The 26,920-nt window shown below is 55.5% G+C and overlaps 1 protein-coding gene across 10 annotated transcripts in view; it reads right to left on the bottom strand.

The window, feature by feature from the left end:
• Nucleotides 1-569: 569 nt before the first annotated feature.
• Nucleotides 570-26,920, bottom strand: part of SH2B2 (SH2B adaptor protein 2) — a 36,595-nt gene continuing 10,244 nt past the window's right edge. For 5 of the 10 annotated variants that reach the window (XM_054656170.2, XM_054656173.2, XM_054656174.2 and 2 more), the window contains exons 2-9: nt 20,987-21,750; nt 15,473-15,574; nt 13,364-13,455; nt 7,848-7,939; nt 7,593-7,763; nt 4,891-5,099; nt 1,779-1,950; nt 570-982 (exon numbers count right to left, since the gene is read on the bottom strand). In XM_054656170.2, the coding sequence (XP_054512145.1) occupies nt 651-982; nt 1,779-1,950; nt 4,891-5,099; nt 7,593-7,763; nt 7,848-7,939; nt 13,364-13,455; nt 15,473-15,574; nt 20,987-21,750 (1,934 nt within the window). In that variant the 3' untranslated portion in view covers nt 570-650. Of the gene's footprint in view, nt 983-1,778; nt 1,951-4,435; nt 4,582-4,890; nt 5,100-7,592; nt 7,764-7,847; nt 7,940-13,363; nt 13,456-15,472; nt 15,575-20,986; nt 21,751-26,920 lie in introns of those variants that run through there. The other 5 variants (XM_054656171.2, XM_063814900.1, XM_063814901.1 and 2 more) reach the window with 3 other exon arrangements.

Below are 26,920 nucleotides of genomic sequence, written 5' to 3'. Positions count from 1 at the left end.
TCCTGCCCTGCCGCCCTGTCCACACCGCCAGGCTTCTTCCTGCCCTGCCGCCCTGTCCACACCGCCAGGCTTCTTCCTGCCCTGCCGCCCTGTCCACACCGCCAGGTTTCTTCCTGCCTTGCCGCCCTGTCCACACCGCCAGGCTTCATAGATCTGTCTAAAAACGTCTTTACCCTCCCAGTTCGGGCCTCGATTCCTCCTCCTGGCATCCAAGCTCTCCGTATGACTTGGGCGTGCTCCCCATCCCTCACTGTGTCCTGAATGCCCCCTCCTCTCTTTTCAGCACCCCTCATTGTTACCACCTCCCATCTCTCTCCCTCACAGCTCCAGTAAAGCCCCCTCCCGATCCTAAGCCCTAACCCTTGCTGTTGGGCCCTCTTTCAGGTGCTGCCCGACGCCCCATGGGGAGTCCCTCAGCTGTCCCACCAGAGACAGAGCTGCAAGGGGGCCTGGCAGGTGTCAGGCCACACTGGGCTGGACGGGGGTCCCTGATGGACGGGGGTCTCTAAGAGTGGCTGCCCCGCAGTCCCCGCCTTCCCCGTGGGAGAAAGGACGACAGGAGAGCCGGGTGCAGTCCCTAAAACAGGCTTTTAATAACATCGTGTCTTCACTGAAGAGCTTGGCGTGTCCCACCCGGGCGGCGCCGCGGGCTAGTAGAAGGAGTACTGGTTCTCCACGGCGCGCGCGCGGCCGGGCGCGGCCTCCGGGGGCTCCTCGGCGGCGGTGGCGGCCACGGCCTCCAGCAGGCGCTCGGCGCTGTTGCTGCGGCTCCGCGCGCTGAGCTGGCCCTCGACGGGGCGCGGGGGGGCGGGCCCCGACGCGGCAGAGGACGACGAGGCGGAAGACGAGGAGGCGCCGGCGGCGTCGGAGGGCGAGGCAGGCGGGCCGGCGGCCGCGGCGAGGCTGGAGAAGTAGTGCTGGCCGGGCGAGTCGCTCCAGCAGGCCGGGGACGCGGGCGCGGCAGGGGGCGTGGGGCCCGGCTCTGCAACAAGGCGACGGCAGGGCGTGAGTGGGGACCTGGGCAGGCCACATCCTGCAGGGAGGCCGGGATCCCTCAAGGGGCCAGGGCCCACGCTCAGGTTTCCGAGTTGCAGCCCATGTCCTCGGACACATATGCAAGCACACCCGCCCACATGCATAAACAGAAGCACACACACATACATGTACCTAACCACGCGTGTGCACGCCCATATAGCCACATGCACAGGAGTGCACACACATGCACACATAATGCACACGCTCACACACAGGCACACAAGCACACGCGTGCCCATGCATGCATGCACACGCTCATGCATATGCGCACACACGCACACGTAAGCGTACGCACACGGGCACATGCCCACATACACTCATGCACACACACAAGCACACGCATGCACATGCACCCATGCCCTTAGTGCTCGGTCCCAGCAGCTTTGCTCTGAGCCTCCCCAGTGCAGGGCTTAGGAATCCATATGCCCAGCTCCTTTCATCCCACTTGCCCCAATCCACACCCCTGTCCCCACCCCCATACACCCACCTGCACTGCTGTTGGGCGCCCCCTTCCCCTTGCCAGGAATCGTTAGGGACCTGGCTGCCTCTAGGCTGCCACTTCTGCCTCCATTCCTTATGACGTGACTGCTTGAAATTGCTGTGGCTAGGCTAGGGTGGGAGGGACACGGCTGAGGCTATGGGACAGGAGACCTGGGGCTCATCCCACCCCAGGGACCACCTTCTTGAGTAATCAACGGGAAGTCTTCTTGAGTAATCACACCAGCCAGGTGGCGGCATCTTACCTGGTGGGGGGCCCTGGGCCCGCACATAGCTGCGAAGGGTGATGTCGGCCGAGCCCCCTGACTCCAGTGGGATGGGGTGTGTGTGGAAGTGGCGGAGCATGTCAAGCACAGACTGGAACCACAGATGCTGTACGTGACACTGGCCGTGGCCGTTCAGGGACAGGCGCAGGTGCTGTGGATACAGGTGGGTGTGGTCAGGGGCAGGTCTGGGGCTGGGCACCTGGGTAAGCGCCTTTGGGGGTTAATGGAAGGACCAAGGCTCACAGGGGCTGTATGGGGCTGTGTCAGGGCCAGGGGGCCCCTCACACATGAGCCCCATCTGGAGATGGGGAATGGGGGCAGCGGACCCAGGCTGAGATGGAAGGCATCAGGCATTGTCCCCATGCTGGGAGCACCCCCACTATGGGCCCATGCCCTACACACCTATAATCTCTAATCCCCTCCCTAACGCCAGAAGATAGGGATTACTGCCCCCATGTTAGAGATAGGAAAACCAAGGCCCAGGGAGGGGGAGTGACTGGCCCATGGTCACAGAGCACAGAGCAGGGAAGAAAACTCCTGTTTGGGTGGTTCCCCCAGCCCAGGAGGCTAGAGGTTGGCCCTCTGTCCCTGCAGAGCCAAAACCCGGAGGCATGGAAAGCTCCCCAGGGCTGGCTAGGGAGGAGTGACGGCACGCTGTGGGAACAGCTGGAACAGGGCTGGCTTCTCTCTAGGTCTCTAGGGCCTGTGTGAGGCAGGTGCCTCAGGGTAAGAAACCATAGGCCTGTGGTGTCTAGTGGAGAGCTGCAGGTCTCTGACTTAAGCCCTATTTTGCTCAACATGTATCCCACTGCAGAAAAAAGTGGCTATCTCTGGGGTGTGTGGGGCAAGAGGGGAGCTAAGAGGAGTGGTTTGAGGGTACACGCATAGCCCCAAGCCCAGGAGGGGGAGCTGGTCTGGCCACCTGCATAAAAGACAGACTATCTGCTAGGTGCGGTGGCTCACGCCTGTAATCCCAGCACTTTGGGAGACTGAGGGGAATGGATCACGGGAGGTCAGGAGTTCAAGACCAGCCTGGCCAACATGGTGAGATACCCCCCAACTCTTTAAAAAACAAACAAAAAAATACAGACAATCCTTGGAGCGGGGTGGCGGTCCCATAAGTGAGCTCTGCCACTTAGCAGAATAAGTTGCTAGGACAATGCAGGGACTCAGCCCGAAAGAAACAGCACAGAGGGGTCCCACCACAGCCTCATAGCTGGGCAGAAACTGCGCAGGGCACAGCTGGGTCCCTGGGGTGAGAAGAAGCAAGTTGGACGCATCCCAATCTTCTGCCAGACCTTCCAGACATTTATTCTGTGAAGGTGGAAAGAGTTGCCTCTGGGAAGGTAGTGATCTTCCCTCCCAGGAGGTATGTAAGCTGGAGGCTGGGGTTCCTGCTTTGTCCCACCATTCAATTATCAGGCCTGGGGCAGTCATCTCCACTCTGGGAGAAGAGCAGCCGGGTAGAGAGGTGAGAGGCAGGTTCAAGGCTGGGTCTTGTTCCAGGAAGGAGAGGAGCTTGCCACCCACCCTTTGTTCCCCCATCCTAGCCTCTGGCTTGGGCATGAGTCAGATCCAGGCCCTCTGGGAGGCTGCCTGGAGCAGCACTGGCTGAGAAGTAAATTGCACGTCACCAGGGATGGCCTTAAGCACCTGGTTGTCGGAGGAACTGTAAGAGTGGCTGCTTGCCAAGGAAATGTTCCTGGTGGAGGTGCTACCTCCTGCACGGTGGGGCCAACCTGGCGGAGGAGAGAAGCCACCAGAGGTTCTGCACTGAGCCACTAGGGGTTAGGGCAGCCGGGGTCCCTGCAGAGAGACACTGTCCCCCAGCTGCAGGCCTGGAGCAGGAGTCCTAAGGTTCTCCCTCCTCTAGTAGGGGCCGCCAGGAAATCCGTCCTGGCAGGAGCCCAGGCTGAGTGTTTCCTTATCGGAAACCTGGGATGCGGGGGCGGGCACTGAGGTTCCTGCCCCCTCTGGCCACATTGCACCCCCCCATAATCATTTGCCTTTGCTGTCAAATTTTCCTTTGAATTTCAGGTCAATAGGCCGGGCGTGGGGGCTCACGCCTGTAATCCCAGCACTTTGGGAGGCTGAGGTGGGTGGATCACCTGAGGTCAGGAGTTTGAGACCAGCCTGGCCAACATGGTGAAACCCTGTCTCTACTAAAAATACAAAAATTAGCCAGGTGTGGTAGTACGTGTCTGTAATCCCAGCTACTTGGGAGGCTGAGGCACAAGAATCGCTTGAACCCGGGAGGCGGAGGTTGCAATGAGCTGAGATTGCGATGTTGCAATCCAGCCTGGAGGATAGAGCGAGACTGTCTCAAAAAAAAAAAAACAAAAACAAAAACAAAGCATTTTAGGTCAATATAGCAAGGAATCCTCTTCCTTGAAAGCACACCGCCTGGGTGTACCATCATGCCTCTGATCCAGCTGGGTGCTGTCGGGATCACCTTCCTGACTGTCTTCCCCTCCACAATTCTCCCTCCCCTGCAGGTCTCTGATCAGGCTGTCCCCTCCAATGCTGAACCCCACCCCCCAGACCCTGCACAGCTCTCCCACCCAGCCCAGCTCCTCCTCCCCTGCTGGGTCTCTAGGGTTTGCCCATGTGTGTTCCTCAGGGGTTGGTGACCTAACCTGGGCAGGGAAGAGGGGCTGTCTGAGGTCGGTGGGGCAGAAGGTGGGGCTCTGAGGGCCTTGGTTGGCTCCCGCCCCGCACTGGGCGATCTCTGGGCGGAGACCCTCCGAAGCTCCAGTGCTATGAGATCCCCCGCGCGCAGGAGCTGAAAGGATTTGCAAATTTGGGTTATTAGAAGGGCCCAGCCTCCTGAGGGCTCAGCCGCCAGTAGGTGGCCTCCCCTTCTGGAGAATGCAGAGGCTGAAATAGGGCTGACTGCAGTCCCTCAGTGATGTGTAGGAGGGATGCAGGTGGCTCACGGAGCATGGCTGGGGTGAGTGGGGCCCGTGGGAAGTCATGCCACATCTGTTCGCCTGCAGCTGCTTCCAGGGCACAGCCTCAGGACCGGGGTCACCATGACCCCTCTCCCTCAGGGCTGGCCACTGCACCCCCATGGCGCCCCCCACACACTTGCCTTGGCCTTGCCCTGGAAGTTGAAGGTCAGCACGTACTCCCCAGGCCGAGTCTCACTTTGGCGGATCACGAAGAGGCCGTGGTTCCGGGGCCCCCCTGCCAGAACCAGTTGAGCAGCCTTGACCCGGGACAGTGTCCCGTGGAACCATGGGTAGTCGGATAGCTCCAGCTCGGGTTCAGCCTCGGGATCCGTCTCTGCACCCTGTTCCCCTGAGGTGGGGATGACAGTGTGAGGAACATGGGGGGAAGGAGAAAGGGGGACAAATAAATAAATGTGAGAAGAGAGGTGACATCTTGTTGGTTTTTTTACATGCAAAATGCTGTTGGAATAATTTTTTAAAAGTTTGTTGGTTTTTAGTTTTTATTTTTTTTTTGAGACGAAGTTTCGCTCTTGTCGCCCAGGCTGGAGTGCAATGCTGCAATCCCGGTGGCTGACTGTAACCTCTGCCTTCCGGGTTCAAGCGATTCTCCTGCTTCAGCCTCCCGAGTAGCTGGGATTACAGGCGCCCGCCACCACACCCAACTAATTTTTGTATTTTTAGTAGAGATGGGGTTTCACCGTGTTGGTCAGGCTGGTCTCAAACTCCTGACCTCAGATGATCCACCCACCTCGGCCTCCCAAAGTGCTGCGATTATAGGCGTAAGCCATTGCGCCCAGCCTTATTTTTTATTTTTTAGAGATGGAGTCTTGCTGTGTTCCCCAGGCTGGTCTCAAACTCCTAGGCTCAAGTGATCCTCCTGCCTTGGCCTCCCAAAGTGCTGGGATTACAGGTGTGAGCCACTGCACCTGGCCTGAATATTTTTTTGTTTGAGACAGAGTCTTGCTCTGTTGCCCAGGCTGGAATGCAGTGGCGTGATCTCGACTCACTGCAACCTCCGTCTTGCAGGTTCTAGTGATTCTCCTGCCTCAGCCTCCCAAGTATCTGGGATTACAGTCATGCACCACTATACCAGGCTAATTTTTGTATTTTTAGTAGAGACAGGGTTTCACCATGTTGCTCAGGCCGGTCTTAACTCCTGAGCTCAGGCAATCCGCCCGTCTTGGCCTCCCAAAGTGCTGGGATTACAGGTGTGAGCCACTGCGCCCAGCCAAATAATTTTATTTATTTATTTAACTTATTTTTTGAGATAGGGTCTTGCTCTGTCACCCAGGCTGAAGTCTAGTGGCACAATCATAGCTCACTGCAGCCTTGGGCTCAAGCAATCCTCCCACCTCAGCCTCCTGGGTAGCTAGGACTATAAGCCTGTGCCACAATGCCTGGCTAATTTTTGTTTATTTTTTGTAGAGACAGAGTCTTGTTGCCCAGACTAGTCTGGAAGTCCTGGGCTCAAACGATCCTCCTGCCTTGGCTGCTTGAAGTGCTGAGATTACAGGTATGAGCCACTGTGCCCAGCTGGAATAATTTTAGAGTTGGGCAGGGAGCTGACCCAACCCACTGGTGAAGTCTATGAGGTAAACTGAGGCACAGAGCTGTGAAGGACTATCCTGGAGTTACTCTGTAAGTCATCAGCAAACTTAGGAACAAATCCAGTCGCCTGTTCCCAATCCCTGATTCCAACCCTATGGACCCTTTTCTGTGAGCTCCTTCCTTCCCTCCCTCCCTCCCTCCTTTCTTCTTTTCTTTTCTTTTTTTTTTTTTTTTTTTCACAGGGTCTCTCTCTGTTGCTCAGGCTGGAGTGCAATGGTGTGATCACAGTTCACTGTAGGCTTGACCTCCTGGGCTCAAGTGATCCTCCCACCTCGGCCTCCCAAGTAGCTGGGACTACAGGCACAAAAATGTTTGTGGCCAGGCATGGTGGCTCACACCTATAATTCCAGCACTTAGGTCAGGAGTTCAAGATCAGCCTGGCCAACATGGCAAAACCCCATCTCTACTAAAAATACAAAAATGAGCCAGGCGAGGTGGCGGGCACCTGTAATCTCAGCTACTCGGGAGGCTGAGACGTGAGAATTGCTTGGACTTGGGGGTGGAGATTGCAGTGAGTTGTGATCCACCACTGCACTCCAGCGTGGGCAACAAAGTGAGACTCTTGTCTCAAAAATTTTGTACAGATAGCGTCTTGCTATGTTGTCCAGGCTAGTCTCAAACTCCTGGCTTCAAGTGATCCTCAGCCTCAAAAAACACTGGCTGGGATTACAGGTGTGAGACACTGCACTCAGCCCCTGTGAGCATTTTCTTTTCTTTCTTTTTTTTTTGAGACATAGTCTCACTCTGTCGCCCAGGCTAGAGTGCAGTGGCGTGATCTCGGCTCACTGCAACCTCCGCCTCCCGGGTTCAAGTGATTCTCCTGCCTCAGCCTCCCGAGTAGCTGGGACTACATGTGTGCACCACCACACCCAGCTAATTTTTATATTTTTAGTAGTGACGGGGTTTTGCCATGTTAGCCAGGCTGGTCTCGAACTCCTGACCTCAGGTGATCTGCCCACCTTGGCCTCCCAAAGTGTTGGGATTACAGGCGTGAGCCACCGCACCCGGCTCCTGTGAACATTTTCTATTGAAACTGGGTCCAGTGGGAGGGGCCAGGTTCCTAGACCAGTCTACAAAAGCCAGAAGTACTTCGGAGACGTGTGAAGGACCCAGGAGGATGAGATGTCACAGCTTCTGAGGCTTAGCAAGGTTTAGGGAGCCCATGGGTGGCCATGGCTGGGGGTGGGGGTCCAGGAGAGGTGGGATGGGAAGAGCAGGCTGTCCCCACTGGCACCTGTGTTATTGCTGTCACTGCCGCTGCCGCCCGCGGATTCCAGGGTCTGCAGAAAGGTCTCTAGCGGGACGTGGATCAGGGATTCTCTGACGGCATCTCGACCTCGGCTGTGGGGGGCTGTCACCACTGCACCCACAGCTGTCGTCTCTGGGGGGCGGGGCAGGTCGACTGCTGGGGAAGTGGCAGGTAAGATGCACGTATCTTTATCTGTCCACCCTGAGTGTGCCCCTCCTTCAACCCTGTCACCCTACCTACCATCAGTCAGGAGCTCACAGCTGCAGGAGGCCACACGGCTGGCCAGACAGCCTCCTCGGGTACAGGAGAGCTCGGTGTCTTCCTCACTGTCACTGTGGAGACAAGAAATGGAAACCATGTCCTGCCGTGGGACTTGGACTCGGACCACAGGCTACTTATGTGGCCAGGCAGTGGCTGGCAGTCCCACAGCCCAGCATCTAGGCCTCCTGGCTCTGGTCACCTCCCTCTGCCTCCATGTCCCTCTGTCCCACCCTACACTGGCTCTGTGGCCACCGTGTGATTGACCAGGCCACTGTTGGGGCTCAGAAAACAATACCGCAAAACAAAGTCCTCAGCAGCAGCCTGGAACAAAAAAGTTTTTCTCTGACCTTCTCCTGCCTACTTGTCTCTCAGTCCTCTTCTCCCCAGAGGCACCAGAGAAACAAAAGTCCCTCTTTCCCAAGGTGGGTCACAGAAACCAGAACCCCCTTTTCCAAAACGTAGTCATAAAACCTAAAAATATTCTTTTTTTTTTTTGAGACGGAGTCTCACTCTGTTGCCAGGGCTGGAGTGCAGTGGCGCGATCTCGGCTCACTTTGCCTCTGCCTCCTGGGTTCAAGCGATTCTCCTGCCTCAGCCTCCTGAGTAGCTGGGATTACAGGCATCTGCCACCATGCCCGGCTAATTTTTTTGTATTTTTAGTAGAGATGAGGTTTCACTGTGTTGGCCAGGCTGGTCTCAAACTGACCTCGTGATCTGCCTGCCTCGTCCTCCAAAAATGCTGGGATTACAGGCGTGAGCCACTGCGCCTGGCCAACCTAAAAATATTCTATGTAAAAACTTGTCATAAAGAAATTATCCAGCCAGGCACAGTGGCTCATGTTTGTAATCCTAGCATTCTGGGAGGCTGAGGTGGGAGGATCACTTGAGGTCAGGAGTTTGAGATCAGCTTGGGCAACATAGCGAGACCCCCATCTTTTTTGTTTGTTTGTTTTTTTTGAGATGGGAGTCTTGCTCTGTCACCCAGGCTGGAGTGCAGTGGCACGATCTCAGCTCACCGCAACTTCTGCCTCCCGGGTTCAAGTGATTCCCCTGCCTCAGCCTCCTGAGTAGCTGGGATCACAAGCATGCGCCACCATGCCCAGCTAATTTTTTTTTTTTTTTTTTGTATTTTTTGCAGAGATGGGGTTTCACCATGTTGGCCACGCTGGTCTCAAATTGGTGATCTGCCCGCCTTGGCCTCCCAGAGTGTGGGGATTACAGGCATGAGCCACTGCACCTGGCCGCGAGAACACGTCTTTTTTTTTTTTTTTTTTTTTTAGACAGAGTTTTGCTCTTGTTGCCCAGGCTGGAGTGCAATGGTGCAATCCTGGCTCACTGCAACCTCTGCCCCCGGGGGTTCAAGCAATTCTCCTGCCTCAGCCTCCCGAGTAGCTGATATTACAGGCATGTACCACCACGCCCGGCTGATTTTGTATTTTTAGTAGAGATGGGGTTTCTCCATGTTGGCCAGGCTGATCTCAAACTCCCAACCTCAGGTGATCCGCCCACCTTGGCCTCCCAAAGTGTTGGGATTACAGGCATGAGCCACCGCGCCCGGCCCTGAGAATCTCATCTTAATAAAAGAAAATTAGCTGGGCGTGGTGGTGAGGCAGGAGGGTCAATGGAGTCCAGGAGTTGGAGGCTGCAGTGAGCTGTGATCATGCCCCACTGCCCTCCTGCTTGGGCAACGGAGCAGAAAAAAAAAGTAAAAACAAAAGGAAAGAAAGAAAGGGAAGAAGGAAAGGAAAGCAAGAAAGAAAGAAAAAAAGAAAGAAAGAAATTACCCAATCTGCCTGGTTTGACTGTAGGTCATAAGACCCCCATTCAAGATAGGGTTCTGTCCCACACCCAGAAGGAAGGAATGCTACTCAGAGAGGCCAAGAAGAATCTGGACAGACAGGCCTGGCTGGGTCCCCTGCTCAGTCTATTCCCTTTAGATCCTACCCTTTGTGTCCAATCCTCTTTCTACACTGCTGTCCATACTTTGCTGAACCTAAGCATAAAAATGGACCATTTCCCTGTATCCTTTTTTTGAGACAGAGTCTCCCTCTGTTGCCCAGGCTGGAGTGCAGTGGCGTGATCTCGGCTCACTGCAACCTCTGCCTCCCAGGTTCAAGTGATTCTCCTGCCTCAGCCTCCCAAGTAGCTGGGATTACAGGTGCATGCCACCACCAGGCCCAGCTAATTTTTGTATTTTTAGTAGAGATGAGGTTTCACCATGTTGGCCAAGCTGGTCTCAAACTCCTGACCTTGTGATCTGCCTGCCTCGGCCTCCCAAAGTACTGGGATTACAGGCATGAGCCACCATGCCTGGGCTTTTTTTTTTTTTTTTTTTTGAGACTGAGTCTCACTCTGTCACCCAGTGGAGTTCAGTGGTGCAATCTCAGCTCACTGAAACCTCCGCCTCCCAGGTTCAAGCAATTCTCCTGTCTCAGCCTCCCGAGTAGCTGGGATCACAGCGGGCCTGCCACCACCTCCAGCTAATTTTTGTATTTTTAGTAGAGATGGGGTTTCCCCATGTTGGCCAGGCTGGTCTCGAACTCCTGACCTCAGGTGATGTGCCTGCCTCAGCCTCCCAAAGTGCTGGGATTACAGGCGTGCACCACCACACCCAGCCCTCCCCTGTATCTTTGAGTCTTCATTCTGAAGGCTCCTATGTATACACGTTAAATAGATTTACATGCTTTTTCTCCTATTAATCTGCCTTGTGCAGCTAAGCACTGTGGCTCGTGCCTGTAATCCCAGTGCTTTGGGAGGCTGAGGCAGGCGGGTCTCTTGAACCCAGGAATTCAAGACCAGCCTGGGCAACATAGCACGATCCCAATCCCGTCTCTAAAAAAAAAAAAAAAAAAAAAGGCCAGTTGCAGTGGCTCACGCCTGTAATCCCAGCACTTTGGGATGATGAGGTTGTCAGATCACCTGAGGTCAAGAGTTCGAGACGAGCCTGACCACCATGGGGAAACCCCGTCTCTGCTAAAAATACAAAAATTAGCTGGGCTTGTTGGCAGGTGCCTATAATCTCAGCTACTTGGGAGGCTGAGGCAGGAGAATTGCTTGAACCTGGGAGGTGGAGGTTGCAGTGAGCTGAGATTGTGCCATTACATTCCAGCCTGGATGATGGAGCGAGACTCCATCTCAAAAAAAAAAAAAAAATTAAGCCAGTCATCGTGGCATGTGCCTACAGTCCCAGTTACTTGGGAGGCTGAGGCAGGCAGATCAGTCGAGCCCAGGAGGTCGAGGCTGCAGTGAGCTTGATTGCACCACTGTACTCCAGCCTGGGCGACAGAGCAAGACCTTACCTCTAAAAAATAAAATAATAAAATAAAAATAAATAAATAAATTTGTATGCCTTTTCTCTCATTTATCTGCCATTTGCAAATTGATTTTCCACTGAAACTTCAGAAAGCCAAGGGGAAGGCTCTCTCTTGGCCCGGATACCACTGAGTGGACAGTCCCCACTGAGGGCCCATGATCCCTGCCCACTATCCTTGAGGGGCTGGGCTCCTCCTGGGATCCCGTGGAGACCCTCAGAGGGTGGGAAGGTTTCTCTCCCGATTTGTGACATGAGGTGTCTGGGACCCTGCCAGCTCGAAAATTCCACTAAGTGAGGTTCACCTTCACAGCGGCTGGGGAAACAGTTTGCAGAGCAGATGGTCCGGAGGGCGGTGGAGGAGGGATTACAATCACTTTGTGGATCAGGGCCTGGGAGGCGCCCAGGACCTTAATTGTGTTTCTTTAAATGAAGCTGTTAATTAGAAAGCAGCGGCCCTTCCCCCCGGGGCTTGGCTCACCCCATTAGCCAGCAGAGCTGCTGCCAATTGCTCAGCCTGTCGGGCTGCCTATCCCTCCTACTCCTGGCGTGGCATCTCTCCTGGATGGTGGAGCCAACCTTCTTGCTGCTCTTCCTGTTCACAGCTGACCGTAACTGCCCTCTGCCTATTACCTGCCATGGCTCCCATTGTCCCTGACCTACCCGTTTCCTGAGCTCTCATCAAAATCTCCTCCTCACTGGCTACCCCAAAGGCCTTGATGTTCCCTGCGAGTCCCAGGTGCTTGTACACTTGCACACCTTTTAAAATTATTATTATTAATATTTTGAGACAGTCTTGCTCTGTCGCTCAGACTGGAGTGCAATGGCACAGTCTCAGCTCACTGCAACCTCTGCCTCCCGGGTTCAAGCGATTCTCCTGCCTCAGCCTCTCGAGTAGCTGGGATTACAGATGCCCGCCACGATGCCTGGCTAATTTTTGTATTTTTAGTAGAGATGGGTTTTCACCATGTTGGCCAGGCTGGTCTCAAACTCCTGACCTCAGGTGATCCGCCTGCCTCGGCCTCCCAAAGTGCTGGGACTACGGGCATGAGCCACTGTGCCTGGCCCCGGCCAAATTTTTATTATTATTTTTTAAGAGTTAGGATCTTGCTCTGTTGCCCAGGCTGGAGTGCAGTGGCGCAATCCTAGATCACTGCAGCCTCCAACTCCTGGGCTCAAGTGATCCTCCAGCCTCAGCCTCCTGAGTAGCTGGGATAACAGATGCATGCCACCGTGCCCAGTTCCATTTCCACTCTTTTTGCTGGGCTTTTCTCTCTGCCCTCTCCCATCCTCCTCTGCCTGGCATTGGTCCACTCTTTATTTAAGCCTTGGGTTAGGTGAGCACGCCTAACAGCAACTCTTCCCTGACCTGAGCCCAGGGCTGGGTTAGGAGCCTCTCTCCAGCTCTTTCTATTTTTTTTTATTTTAAGAGACAGGGTTGGCTGGGCACAGTGGCTCATGCCGGTAATCCCAGCACTTCGGGAGGCTGAGTTGGGCGGATCACTTGAGGTCTGGAGTTCGAGACCAGCCTGGCCAACATGATGAAACCCCGTCTCTACTAAAAATATAAAAGTTAGCTGGGCATGGTAGTGGGTGCCTGTAATCACAGCTACTTAAGAGGCTGAGGCAGGAAAATTGCTTGAACCTGGGAGGCGGAGATTGCAGTGAGCCAAGATCACACCACAGCACTCCAGCATGGGCAACAGAGCAAAACCCTGTCTCAAAAAAAAAAAAAAAAGAGAGAGAGAGAGAGGGTCTGGCTATGTTGCCCAGGCTGGTCTTGAACTCCTGGCTCAAGCGGTCCTCCCAGCTGGGCCTCCCAAAGTGTTGGGGTCACAGATGTGAGCCACTGCACCAGGCCCCCAGCCCTTTGGGGACTCACTGCCATCTCTGCCCAACTCCCAGTGCTCTGAGGCTCTCTTGGGGTGAAGACAAGACCTGGTCCAACTTCCTTCCAGGTCCCCAGGCCCTGGCCCCATAGAGCAGGCCTCACAGAGTCTGCTGGCGATTGGAGGTAGGGGGTATTTTAAAGGAGGGTGATCCTGGCTGGCACCAACCTGAATCGCATTGAATTGCTCATTTCTCAAGCTGAGCTCCCGCCCTGCTAGGAAGCTGCTCCTGGTGAAGGCTGGACCAAGGATATACCCAGCCTGTCCACCCATCCTCGGGCCACTTGGACACTCACCCGGGGTCCACGCAGCCCTGGATGTCAGCTACCCACGAGTGCTTCTGCAGAGAGTCGATGGTCTCCAAGATGTATTCGGCTCCATTCTCTACCTGGGGAGGAAGGTGGCCGGGAGTGCAGAACACGGTCAGCAGATGGGCTCCAGACCACAGGACATAGGGTCAGAATGGCTCAAATGGCTGATCCCCCTCTCCCACAGCAGGGCTCAAGGGCATGAGCAGCAGGAAAGAAAGTGGGGTCACCGTCGGGCACCACCTGGAACTCAGGCCAGGGACCCAGCTCACACTCTGTGAGCCTGCAGCTCACACTCTGTATTCCCTCCCTTCTGGGCCTCCCCACTGGGGATATGTCCCACCCCACTGATCTCAGCTCCTCTGCCTTAGAGACGCAGCCTCTGAGGAGGCCATGCTGGCAGGGGGAGGGATGGGTGGCCCAGCATCCCCAACCCATGCCCTGGCACCCCAGGGGTGGGGTTCAAGTTGAGTGGAGAGACAGGCTGGCCAAGCACACTGAGTAGGGGGGCTTGCATGTCTTAGTGCCTGGAGTTCTACCGGCATGGCCACGCGCTTGAGATACGAAGCCTCTGAAGGGGAAGAGGGCAGGAGACATCCCTGCTGGGGCCAGGCCCAGAGCATAACCCTGCATCCTGCTCAACTCCTCCCAACGGCCCTGTGAGGGAGAGGAGCCATTTCCCCCATTTTATAGATGAGAAGACCAAGGTTCAGGGAGGCCAAGGAACTTGGTCAAAGTCACACAGCAGCCAGTGGCAGGGCCAGGGCCTGAACCCAGGTCTCTGGGACACCCAGGTCCCGTGCTGTTGGCTTCCGGTGGTGTGCCTCTGTCAAAATGCAGTTGTTGGGCCGGGCGTGGTGGCTCACGCCTGTAATCCCAGCACTTTGAGAGGCTGAGGAGGGCAGATCTCCTGAGCTCAGGAGTTCGAGACCAGCCTGGGCAACATGGTGAAACACTGTCTCTACCAAAAATACAGAAATTAGCCAAGCATGGTGGCGTGTGCCTTTGGTCCCAGCTACTCAAGAGGCTGAGATGGAAGGATCACCTGAGCCTGGGAGGAGGAGGTTGTAGTGAGCCGAGATCACGCCATTGCACTCCAACCTGGGTGACAGAGTGGGACCCATCTCCAAACAAAGAAAAAAAAAACAAAAAAAATGTAGTTGTTGGGCTCCCAGGATGACAGAGCTGGGAGGGTTCTCGGAGACTGCCTTTAATCCCGCTCTGAACAGATGGGGAAACTGAGGCAGGTGAGCCCCTCTGCCTCAAGGCTGTCATGCATGATCAGCAGTTTAGAGGGTACCAGGTGGGCAGGGGCTGTGTCCCCAGCCCCCAGCCTGGGATGACTCAGGGTCCAGGGTTGGTAAACACTCGCTAAATGAATAAGTGAGTCCGTGACTAAACAAATGAGAATGGGCAGAAACACAAACACAACCAGAAGCTGGGAGAAGAGGGTGGGGGCTTCATGCAGGATGAGTGGGTGGGACCAGGCCTCCCCGGGGACATTGCTTCACCAACACCCTCTGATCCTTTGCGGATGCCCAAGGACCACAGCTCTGGCAGCCTGGAGCCGTGTCCTCAGAAACCCCTGCAGGCCACCCCGGCAGCGGTGTGGGGCCTGGGAAAGGCTGGGCTGCCCCTAGACCCACCGGGGTGCCTCCCCGCCCACCCTTGATGCCTTTGTGCCCTCTGTGGGAGACCGCCCAGTTCCCACACTCCAGTGCCCTGGGACAGGAACATTTGCATAACTGCTGCCGGCTGGCCACCAGCGAGGTGGGTGTGTGCTAGCTCCAGTGGGGGAAGGGAGGGCAGGAAGTGAAACTGATGAGCTTCGTTCGCCCAGGCCCAGGGGTAAATGGGAGCAAGGGGCCCAGATGTTGGGCGACGCCCGAGGCACCTGGCTGTGGAGCCCAGACTCAAGTCTTAGCTATGTGCTAGGCATCTGTCATAGGGTCTGGGAACCCCCCACACCAGGGCTCCCTCCCACTACTGTCCTGCCTTAGGCTCCTTCCCCTCGCTCCCCCTAGGGAGCTGTAGCACCTAAAGGGAAGGTGGCCTGGGGCAGCTGGAGGATCTCTGAGGTTAGGGGTGAGACCTCACCTTGAGGACGAATGTGTTATCCTTCTCTGGCATTTCCAGGGGCATGGTGGTGCGGACCTCAATGATGGCTGACAGTGGGATGCTGACCTTGGGCCTGGAGGCCTGGGGGCCAGAAGAAGGACAGTGAGTGGCCCCAGCACTTCCCGACACCCTTTCCATCCCCTCCCCGCTGCCAGGTGTTAGAGTGGCCCTCAAACAGACTGCCACAGCCGCCCTGGTACAGAGGTATCCCAATCCCCATTTCACAGAGGGGGAAGCTGAGGAAGGCATTTCTTTGAAACAAGAAAGAAATTTTTCCTGGCTAGGCATGGTGGCTCATGCCTGTAATCCTAGCACTTTGGGAGGCCGAGGCAGGAGGATGGCCTGAGTCCAGTAGTTCAAGGACAGCCTGGACAACATAGCAAGACCTTATCTTTACTCGAGACCAAAAAATGGGCTGGGTGCGGTGGCTCACGCCTGTAATCCCAGCACTTTGGGAGGCCGAGGCGGGCGGATCACCTGAAGTCAGGAGTTTGAGACCAGCCTGACCAACATGGAGAAACCCCATCTCTACTAAAAAATATACAAAATTAGCCAGGCGTGGTGGTGCATGCCTGTAGTCCCAGCTATCTGGGAGGCTGAGGCAGGAGAATCGCTTGAACCCAGGAGGCGGTGGTTGCGGTGAGCTGAGATCGCGCCATTGCACTCCAGCCTGGGCGACAAGAATGAAACTCCGTTTCACAGAAAAAAAAACGAAACAAAAAGAGACCAAAAAACTTAGCCGAGTGTGGTGGCATGCGTGCCTGTAGTTCCAGCTATTTGGGAGGCTAAGGTGGAAGGATCGCTTGATCAGGGGAGGTCGAGGCTGCAGTGAGCTATGATGGCACCACTATGCCCCCACCTGGGTGACAGAGTGAGACGATGCCTCAAAAAAAAAAAAAAAGAAAAAAAAAAAGGACCTCCTCCTATAGTCACCTTGCAAGTCCAGGACAGAACCAGAATTGACATCTGAGCCTCCTACCTCCAAGCCATGAGGAGAAAACCCCACCTGGGCTGCCCTCTGCCCAATGCACCCACGAGATCTGTGGTTTTCTTATTTTTGACCTTGACCCATTGTGAGAAATACATTTAACACTGGGGCCCAATACACACATACGCAGGTAAAAATATCTCTGAAACAAACATCTCACCAGACAATAGTTACCCTTCCTGTGTGTGATAGAGTGTGATATTTTCTATTCTATTCTAGTTCACGTTTTAAAAAATGCTGGTCTTGGCTGGGTGTGGTGGCTCACACCTGTAATTTCAGCACTTTGGGAGGCCAAGGAGGATGACTTGAGGTCAGGAATTCCAGACCAGCCTGGGCAACATGATGAAACCCCATCTCTACTAGAAATACAAAAATTAGCCAGGCGTGGTGGTGCGTGCCTGTAATCCCAGCAACTTGGGAGGCTGAGGCACGAGAATCACTTGAACCCGGGAGGTGGAGGTTGCAGTGAGCTGAGATTGCACCACTGCACTCCAGCCTGGGCGACAGAGTGACACCCTGTCTCAAAATATAAAATAAAATGAAATAAAAAAATAAAAAATGATGGGTCTTAAAACCTGGTTGCTTAAAGAAAAAATGCTGGTCTCCTACTACAGACCCGACCTTCCAGAGCAGGGCCTGGAGCCCCCGACTCAGAACAGGGCTCACTGTTTCCTGGAGTGAGTAAAAGGGACCAGTGTTCCCAACAACACTGCGGGCAGGGTTGATCCAAGGTGAGCTGGCAGGGCTCTGTGGGACCGCCACTCTGTGCCTGGCCCCACTCGCTCTGCCTCAAAGCTCCCTGCCGTGAGCCTGAGGCCCCCTTGGGGCTGGCCTGAGTGAGATTCCCAGCAGGGCTGTCTCCAGGACAGGAACTTTCTTAGGAGGAAATGGACAGGCCACACATTTGATGGGCAGGCAGATGGGAATTCCAGGAAGAACTGGCCCCTGTCCAGCGGGTGCAGGGCTAGGCTTGAAGCATGAACGGGGCCTGGCTAACCCTGGTGTGTGGCCATCATGCCGGCCAGCGGGGCTGGGGACAGAGCAAACAGAGGCCTGCAGTGGAGGCCTGGACTGGAAGCTTCAGCAGGTATCCTGCTGGCCAGAGATGCTGTGGTTCCCCAGTTTGGAATCTGAGGTCCGTCAGTCCTGGTCCAGCTTCCTCCCACCTGCTCCAGTCACAACTCACTGTGCCCACATGGCTGAATGGTCAACTTGTTTTACAACTCCAGGCCTTTGCCCACAGAGCTTGAACCTCCAAAAGTGCTGTTCCAGGGTGCTGGCCACCTGGTGAACACTTAGGTAGCCCAAGCTTTTCCTCCGGGGCTCACCCCAGTAAGATTTGCAAGCATCTTGAAAATACCAGGTTTCCCAGTGGTTTCCCTAATGGCGGGGGGCCGGCCTCATTGTTCCTTGGGTCCCCAGGGCTTGGCCTGGCATAGGGCAATGAGGGGACCTGGGGTTCAGGAGGCTCTTCCTGCAGGGGTGAGGAGGCAGGAAGCCAGAGACCTGACTCACCAGGGCTGGCACCTCAAAGGTTGTGTGAGAGGGAAATCTAAGGTGCCAGGCAATGGCTTCTGAGCCTGCAGGCCCCGAGCTCCTGACTGCTCCAAGGGTGCATCTAGGCCTCTTGGAGGCAAGAGATCTGGACCGTGGGTGGGTGCAGAGGCAGTGGGGGTATCATTCAGGGCATCCCAGGGGGCTCACTCACCCTGGGAGCCTGTCTTCTGGGACCAGACACATTTGGGAAACTCAACCAAGTTCTTAGCATGGTAGGAGCTGCCCTCCCATGGGAATGACTCCTGAATACCCACAAATGCCCCCACCTTTGCATGACACAAAGGAGGGGAAGGGCCCAGTGACCCTGCAGGAACGCTGCCCTCTGCCAGCAGCAAAATTAGTGGGCTCTGCTGGGACTAAGCGGTGGAGTGGGGCGGGGGCGGGCACCAGCTGCTCCTTCCCCTTCTCCGAGGGCAGCAGACACTGCTATTTACAGAAGGGCAGCTGTGACTGTCACTCAGGCCCAAGGCACTGGAGCCCTGGGCTTCTGTCCCTGCCCTCTGGGTGACCCCGGGTAAGCCCCACCCCACCCGTCACTGGGCCTCGGTTTCCCTTTCTGACAAGGAGTGGAGTCGGGCTTAGGGGTCTAGGATTTCTCCCAGGGAATTAAAGGCAGGGGCCTGGGCAGGAAAAAAGCCCTAGGGAAGTGTAGGGGTGCTGGGACCTGGGGAAAAAGCTCTTCAGAGAGTAGCTGTGTCCCTGGGAAGTCACTTTTCCAGGGCCCATGTGGCTCATGGGCAATGAGCCTTGGGGAGCCCACACCCCTGCACCCCAGCAGACTGAGAGATGGAGAGAGAGCCAAGAAGCGGCGGGTGACTCAGAGAGCACCCAGGGACAGAGTGGGCCCTGATGCGGGAGGTGGGTGTGGGGTCCCCGGTGGTCCCTGGGGGTGCTGTCGGCTGCTGCACCAGCAAAACCTCCCCCTGCCTAAACCTCTCAGTGCCCAAGGACCTCCACTTCCATGTTCCTTTCGTTCTTGGGACCACCAGGGTGGCAGGTATCATTAGATCAGATTTTTTTTTTTTTTTGAGACGGAGTTTTGCTCTTGCTGCCCAGGCTGGAGTGCAATGGCGTGATCTCAGCTTACCACAATCTCTGCCTCCTGGGTTGAAGTGATTCTCCTGCCTCAGCCTCCCAAGTAGCTGGGATTACAGGCATGTAATCCTGTATTTTTATTAGAGACAGGGTTTCTCCATGTTGGTCAGGCTGGTCACGAACCCCTGACCTCAGGTGATCCGCCTGCCTCGGCCTCCCAAAGTGCTGGGATTACAGGCATGAGCCACCGCGCTCGGCCCCCAGTTTTTTGTTTTGTTTTGGTTTGGTTTTTTGAGATAGGGTCTCACTCTGTCGCCTAGCTTAGAGGGCAGTGGTGCAGTCTTGGCTCACTGCAACCTCTGCCTCTTGGGTTCAAGCGATTCTCCTGCCTCAGCCTCCCAAGTAGCTTGGACTACAGGTGCGTGCCACCATGCCCTGCCATGTTAGACCAGCTCTGGCACCCGCCAGCTGGGTGACGTTGGGCAGGCCACACTTCCCTCTCTGAGCATCTGTCTGCGCTCTCTTCTGTAATCTGGGGACCATGTGCTCACCTCGCCGGGGTGGGGTACCCAGAGGATGACAGTGTGTCTGTGCAGATGCCCACCAGGCTGGGGTCTGGACACACTGTGGGCTCTCAGAGGGTGGGCACTATTGTTACAGCTATTCCCACTTTCCAAAGCAGGGGGGCCACCTTGGAGAAGACGTGACACTACTGCCAGGGACCTGATGGCCAGCCCCTAAGAGGGGAAGGGTCAGTGCATGCCAGTGAGCAACAATGTTGGTGACAGCCAGAAAGAAGCCTGGCATCCCCCTGGCCAGAAAAGGACCCCCTGGGCAGGGGCTGGGCTGGAGTCTGGCAGCTGAGCTGGGGAAGAGCAGAGCCCCATGGAGTCAGACACAGACCTCCCAGGGAGCCCTCTGCGAATGTGCTCGGTCACTCCTGCCCTCATCCCTGCAGGCCTCGGCTCTGGGAGGTGCCAGGCACCCTTGGGCTGCAGGACAGGAGGGCAGGTAGCCGGGCTCTTGAACAACATCAATAACGGTGCCCTGGGCTGGGCACAGTGGCTCATGCTTGTAATCCCAGCACTTTGGGAGGCCAAGGTGGGGGAGGATCTCTTGAGCTCAGGAGTTCCAGACCACTTGAGCAACATAGTCAGATCCCGTCTTTACGAAAAATAAAAAACATTAGCTGGGAGTGGCGGTGTGTGTGGTCCCAGCTACTTGGGATGCTAAGAAAGGACTGCTTGAGCCTGGGAGGTGAAGGATGCAGTGAGCCATGGTTGTACCACTGCATTCCAGCCTGAGTGACGGCCCCTGTCTCAAAACAAAAAGGAAAGAAAGGCTGGACATGGTGGCTCACCACTGTAATCCCAACACTGGGAGGCTGAGGCAAGCAGATCACTTGAGGTAAGGAGTTCAGGACCAGCCTGGCCAACATGGCAAAACCCTGTCTCTCCTTAAAATACAAAAATTAGCCGGGCATCGTGGTGGGTGCCTGTAAATTCCAGCTACTTGGGAGGCTGAGGCAGGAGAATCCCTTGAGCCTGGGAGGCAGAGGTTGCAGTGAGCCGAGATCGTACCACTGCACTCCAGCCTGCGTGACAGAGGGACACACACACACGCGCGCGCACACACACACACGGACACACACACACACGAAAAGAAAAAATTAGTGCCCCAGAACCCTTTGGTGTAGCCAGAGGACCCTTCCTCGCAAAGGAAGAACCGGGGTTGAAGGGGTGACTTGTTCAAGAGGCATGACAGGCCCACCTCCCAGGGTCCTGGCACCAAATACTTCACCCTGTCAACCAGATTAGACCACGCGGTCCCCAAAGGCAGTCCCTGGCACCCTCAGCTGCTGCCCAGGTGCCTCCTCTGGTCCCCCCAGGAGGTGGGATTATGGGGTAACTCACCTTGGGCGGCACGAAGAACTCCAGGCGGAAGCGTTCCTCGGCCACAGCCCTGCGCAGGAGCAGGCGGCACTTCTGCCACTGAGCCGAGCCCCCGGAGCCCGCGGCCGCGTCGTCGGCCACCATGAAGCGCAGCGCCCCCTCGCGTTGAATGTCCACCAGCTCCACCTTGGCAGCCAGCGTCCGCGACAGCCTCAGGCGCCGCGTCCACTTGTCGCGGGGCTCGGCGGAGGGCTCGGCGGTGCGCGGGGCAGCTGCCGCGTCGGGCTCGGGCGAGGCGCGCCGGTGCCACATGTCGCGCACGCCGTCCACCACGCACAGGCTCATGTTGCGCAGCGAGAAGCCCTTGCGAACGCGGGCCTTGGTGGCCGCGTGCGTGGACACGTCCTCCGAGCTCCGCGAGTGGCCGTAGGGCGCCGCCTTGAGTGCAGAGGTGTCCGCGAGCTCCGGCTCCATGGCCTCCGCGCTCACGGCCGCGCCCCGAGTCGTCGGCCCAGCCACCAGCACGCGGCGCACCTCCTCGCCGAAGACGTCCAGGAAGTTGGCGGCGAAGTGGCGGGAGAAGGAGGCGCCGGCGTCGGGCGTGTCGTAGGCTGGGTTGTCCCGCAGGAAACGGCAGAACTTGTGCGCAAAGTCCACGGCGGCCGCCTGCGCATGCAGCTCGCAGAACTGCCGCCAGTCCGGGACCGGGACCGGGACCGGGGCGGCTGCGGCGGGGCCAGGGCCGGCACCATTCATGGCTTCCGTCCCATCGCAGCCACCTGCGGCTTCGGGCGAGAAGAGCGCGCAGTGACTTTCAGGCCTGTGATCAATGCGCCCACCTGTCCCCTCCTTCCAGCTCCCCTAGGACTCTCTGGGGCTGTGTGGGTGTGTGTGTACATGCACACGTGTGTGTTGTGGGACTACAGCAGGCAGCCATTCCAAGCAGCATGGATGTGTGTAAAGAGAAAGACAACTGGGGCCGGGCGCGGTGGCCCACGCCTGTAATCCCAGCACTTTGGGAGGCCGAGGTGGGTGGATCACCTGAGGTTGGGAGTTTGAGATCAGCCTGGCCAACATGGTGAAACCCCGTTTCTACTAAAAATACAAAAATTAGCCGGTTAGCCGGCTGTGGTGGTGCACGCTGTAACCCTAGCCATCGAAAGGCTGAGGCAGGAGAACTGCTTGAGCCCAAGAGGCGGAGGTTGCAGTAAAAATACAAAAATTAGCCAGGAGTGGTGGCACACGCCTGTAGTCCTAGCCACTCCGGAGGCTAAGGCAGGAAAATCACTTGAACCCAGGAGGCAGAAGTTGCAGTGAGCCGAGATTGCGCCACTGCACTCCCGCCTGGGCGACAGAGGGAGACTGCAAAAAATAAGAGAAAGACAACTGGGGAGGCAGGAGGTGGTGTCTGCAGAAGGGGCAGTCCTGCATTCATTCTCTCCCCAAATAGTAGTCTCAGGGACCTCAGGGTCATTCCTGGGGCGGGCAGAAGAGGCTGGGATGATGGATGCTTTCAAGTGGGGTCCCCATGAGCCTCTGGTGACCTCACTTCCTCAGTGACCTCTTCTGATGTTCCCCAAAGCCCGGTAGAAAGGAAGAAATCACATGGAATCCTGCTGGCTGGACCTTTGAAATATACCGAGGACTCAGCTCCTTCCTCCAGGTCCAGGCTGCCGTCCTGGGATTCACATAACTATTTTTCCTGCATGCAGCACTCCAGCAGCTGCTTTATGGTCCCCAGGATCCTGATCTTACTTCCTCTAAAGTCTGTTCTCCTCCCAGGAGCCCAGTCATTTCCAAAACTCAAGACTGCCATGTGCGGTGGCGCATGCCTGTAATCTCAGCACTTTGGGAGGCCGAGGCGGGTGGATCAGGAGGTTAAGAGATTGAGACCATCCTGGCCAACATGATGAAACCCCGTCTCTACTAAAAATACAAAAATTAGCTGGGCATGGTGGCATACGCCTGTAGTCCCAGCTGACTGAGAGGCTGAGGCAGGAGAATCGCTTGAACCCAGGAGGCGGAGGTTGCAGTGAGCCGAGATCCCACCACTGCACTCCAGCCTAGGTGACAGAGCCAGACTCCACCTCAAAAAAAAAAAAAAAAAAAAAAAAGCCAGGCACGGTGGCTCATGCCTGTAATCCCAGCACTTTGGGAGGCCGAGGCAGGCGCATCACGAAGTCAGGAGATCGAGACCATCCTGGCTAACACAGTGAAACCCCATCTCTACTAAAAATACAGAAAATTAGCCGGGCGTGGTGGCAGGCACAGGCTGAAGCAGGAGAATGGCGTGAACCTCGGAGGCGGAGCTTGCAGTGAGCCGACATCGCGCCACTGCACTCCAGCCTTGGCGACAGAGCGAGACTCCATCTCAAAAAAAAAAAAAAAAAAAAGAAAAAAAGAAAAAGTAATAACAAAAAAATTGTCTTGGCCGGGCACATTGGCTTACACATTGGCCTGTAATTCCAGCACTTTGGGAGGCCAAGGTGAGCAGATTGCTTGAGCTCAGGAGCTCAAGACTAGCCTAGGCAACGTGGCAAAAGCCTGTCTTTACAAAAAATACATAAAATTAGCTGGGCAAGGTGGCACACACCTGTAGTCTCAGCTATTCAGGACGATCACCTGAGCCTGGAAGGTTGAGGCTACAGTGAGTTGTGATGGGGCCACTGTACTCCAGCCTGGGGACAGAGCGAGACCATGTCCCAAAAAATAAACAAAAAAAGTTGATCTGAATGTGGTGACATGCCTATAGTCCTAGCTACTCAGGAGGATTACCTTAGCCTGGGAGGTTGAGGCTACAGTGAGCTGTGATGGCACCACTGTACTTCAGCCTGGGCAACAGAGCAAGACTCTTGTCTCAAAAACAACAACAACAACCAATCTGGATGTGGTGGCATGCCTACAGTCCTAGATACTAAGGAGACTGAGGTGGCAGAATTGCTTGAGCCCAGGATTTGGAGGCTGCAGTGAGCTATGATCGTGATAATGCACTTCAGCTTGGTGATAGAGACTCTGACTCAAAAACAAAACAAAACAAAAACAAAAACCCAAAACCAAAATACAAGACAGATCACATCCCTCCTCTGCACAAAATCCTGCAGTGGTTCGTATTACAGTCAGAGTAAAAGCCGAAGCCCTATCCACAGCCCCTAGGGTCTGACATAATCTGCCTCTGTTTACCCCTCTGGATATACCTCCTGCCACTCTTCCCTGGCTGGACCTGCCTCCTTGCCCTCCCAGAAGCATAGCAGCCAAATTTCTACCTCAGGACCTTTGCACATGCCTGGAATGCTCTTTCCTCCACATTCCCTCACCTTCTTCAGGTTTCTGCTCAACCAATGGCTTGGCGGATAGCCTTCCCTGACCACTCTTGAGAATGACAAATCCCTCTGATGACAATACTCCCTCTGATGCGTTCCATGCACTCTGCCTATTTTCACCATTATCCTTATTGCCGGCTGTCATATCATATATTTAGTTGCTTGGTTGTGTGTCCCCTCCACCCCCTTCCCCCGAGAATGCCAGTTTCACAAGGCAGGGATTTTGCCAGTCCTAGAAGCGGCTGTGTCCTCAGTGCTGGGCATACGGCAGGCGCTTGGGAAACACTGACTGAATGAACAAATGAATGAGTTCGGCACACCAGGCATGTCACAGCTGTCACCGCCTAAGCCCTCACATGGGGCCTGAGGACAAACAGCTTGTTAGTGACAAGACAGGTCCAGGGTTCTCGCCCAGGTCTGCAGTGACTCCAGGACTTGAGGGGTCTCCTCCTAGTGTGGATCAAATATGGTAGTTCCCTCTCGTTCAAGGGGTATATGTCCCAAGAACCCTAGCAGATGCTTGAAACTGGCTAATACTGAACCTCTGTATACTGTGTGTGTGTGTGTGTGTGTGTGTGTGTGTGTGTGTGTGTAGAGATGGGATCTCACTCTATTGATGAGGCTGATCTTGAACTCCTGGGTTCAAGCAATCCTCTGGCCTTGGCCTCCCAAAGTGCTGAAATTACAGGCACGAGCCACTTGCACCCGGCCCGCTACGTTTTTTTGGATCTAATAACCCAGACAACTCCTAAGTGGCGAGCGGGTCGTATCCAGAGTGCGGATATGCCAGACAAAGGGATAATTCACATCCCAGGCAGAACAGCGGGATGGTTTGAGACTTCATCCTGCTACTCAGAATGGCCTGCAATTTACATTTGTATTTGTATGTTTACTTCTGGGATTTTCTATTTAATATTTTCAGACCTCTGTTGACCACGGGTATCTGAAGCCTTGGAAAGCAAAGCTGTGGATAAGAACCAAGCGTTTTTTTGTTTTTTGTTTTTTTTGAGACACAGTCTTGCAGTGTCTCCCAGGCTGGAGTGCAGTGGCGAGATCACAGTTCACTGCAGCCTCCAACTCCTGGGCTCAAGCGATCCTCCCGCCTCAGCCTTCCGAGTAGCTCAGACTAGAGGCAAGAGCTACCATGCCTGGCTAAAGGGACCAAGTTTTTGTACGGACATTGAAGACCTTGCTTCTTTCCATCACAATGGCCTGCACGCTTCTACTTACATTCCCACGTTCTGGAATCTGGCTTCCCCCAGAATTCCCATTCAAATCCGATTTTGAATCCCCAATCCAGGAATCCCAGCTGTCTCCTCACCCCAGCTTCATCCTCTTATTCCCAGGCCCCTCCATCCTTCACAGCTCTGGATGGCTAAACTGCATGGCTTGGGCCCAGCCCATCACCTGGGGGCCTTGCCATTGCCTCTGGGGACACAGGTCCAACCTGCTGTGTGCTTACAGCCCCCATCCAAGCCAGGGGGAAAATTACCAATAGTGATAAAGTGCGGTGATGTAGTGCCTGGGGAGTCCCTGTCTAAGGAGCCAGCTTAGTGTTGGGGGACAAGCGACCATCCTTCCAAGGAACTGAGTTAGAGGATCATGCCCTCGCCTGTCCTCCCAGGGTCCCCACAGTTTCCGGAATGCCCCTCCCTCGCAGCTCCTGGGATCACCATCTCATCTCTCCTCTGGGATCCAAACCATGTAATTAAATGCCAGGTAAAAATAGCTGCCCCATTTCTGTGAGATCATCTGCGAGGCCTCTGGGCCATAGGGCACCGTGGGAATTCCCTCTCTCCTTGGGGCAACCTCGCCATCAATCTGCAGTCAATAACCAAGGGACAGCCCCAGGGACGGAACAGGGCTCCCGGTTGAGCCTGCTTAGCTTCAAGGACAGGTTTCCAAACCAGCGGTCTCCTAGGAGACTCCTGCCTTGGTACTGGGGGAGGGGAGTCGGGAGTTTGGAAGGTTTCCTTCAAGAGGTGGTTATTGCGTTGGGCTTCATGAGTGCAAAGAAAATAAAGAGGGTGCTGGGGGCCTGAACAATGAGTTGGGGGCAGGACTTATCAGGACATTGGCAGTTGGGTAGTGGTGGTGGTGGTTAGAGTTCACGAAGGTGGGGGGAGGATGGGGACTGAGGAACCCACGAGCTTTGCTCATGCCTGACCTTTTCCCTGCCCCGTGCTTCCTCCTTTCTTCCCTAACTCCTACTCACACTTCAATAATTAATCCAGAAGCCACTTCTTCCAGGAAGCCTCCCCTGACACCCCTCCTTTCTCCCTGATCCAGGCCAGCACAAGTGTCTCCTCTGAGCTCCCACAGTCTCCTCCTGCCTGTCTCTCTTGCATGGTGCCAGTTATAGGGTACTTCAAGTATCTGTCCTCATGGCTGTCTCCCCATCTGACACAGAGAGTGCGCAGGGCAAAAGTCCAGGCTCCTGGAACTTGCTTCTTCCCTGAGGGGTGGAGACGGGAACCACACCTGCCACCACCACCACCACCACCACCATGGCCTCCAGGGAAGGTCACGAGCCCAGGCCCAGGCCATGACCTGCAGGGGTGGTATTTCCTGGGGTGGGGGTGGGGCCACAGCTGAACCCATGAAACCCTGTCCCTGAGCTCCAAGCCCATCCATT

Source organism: Pan troglodytes, chromosome 6 (assembly GCF_028858775.2).
Source record: "Pan troglodytes isolate AG18354 chromosome 6, NHGRI_mPanTro3-v2.0_pri, whole genome shotgun sequence".
NCBI lineage: Eukaryota > Metazoa > Chordata > Mammalia > Primates > Hominidae > Pan > Pan troglodytes.
Note: the sequence above shows the minus strand (reverse complement) of the source record. Positions and strands in the feature narration are given on the sequence as shown.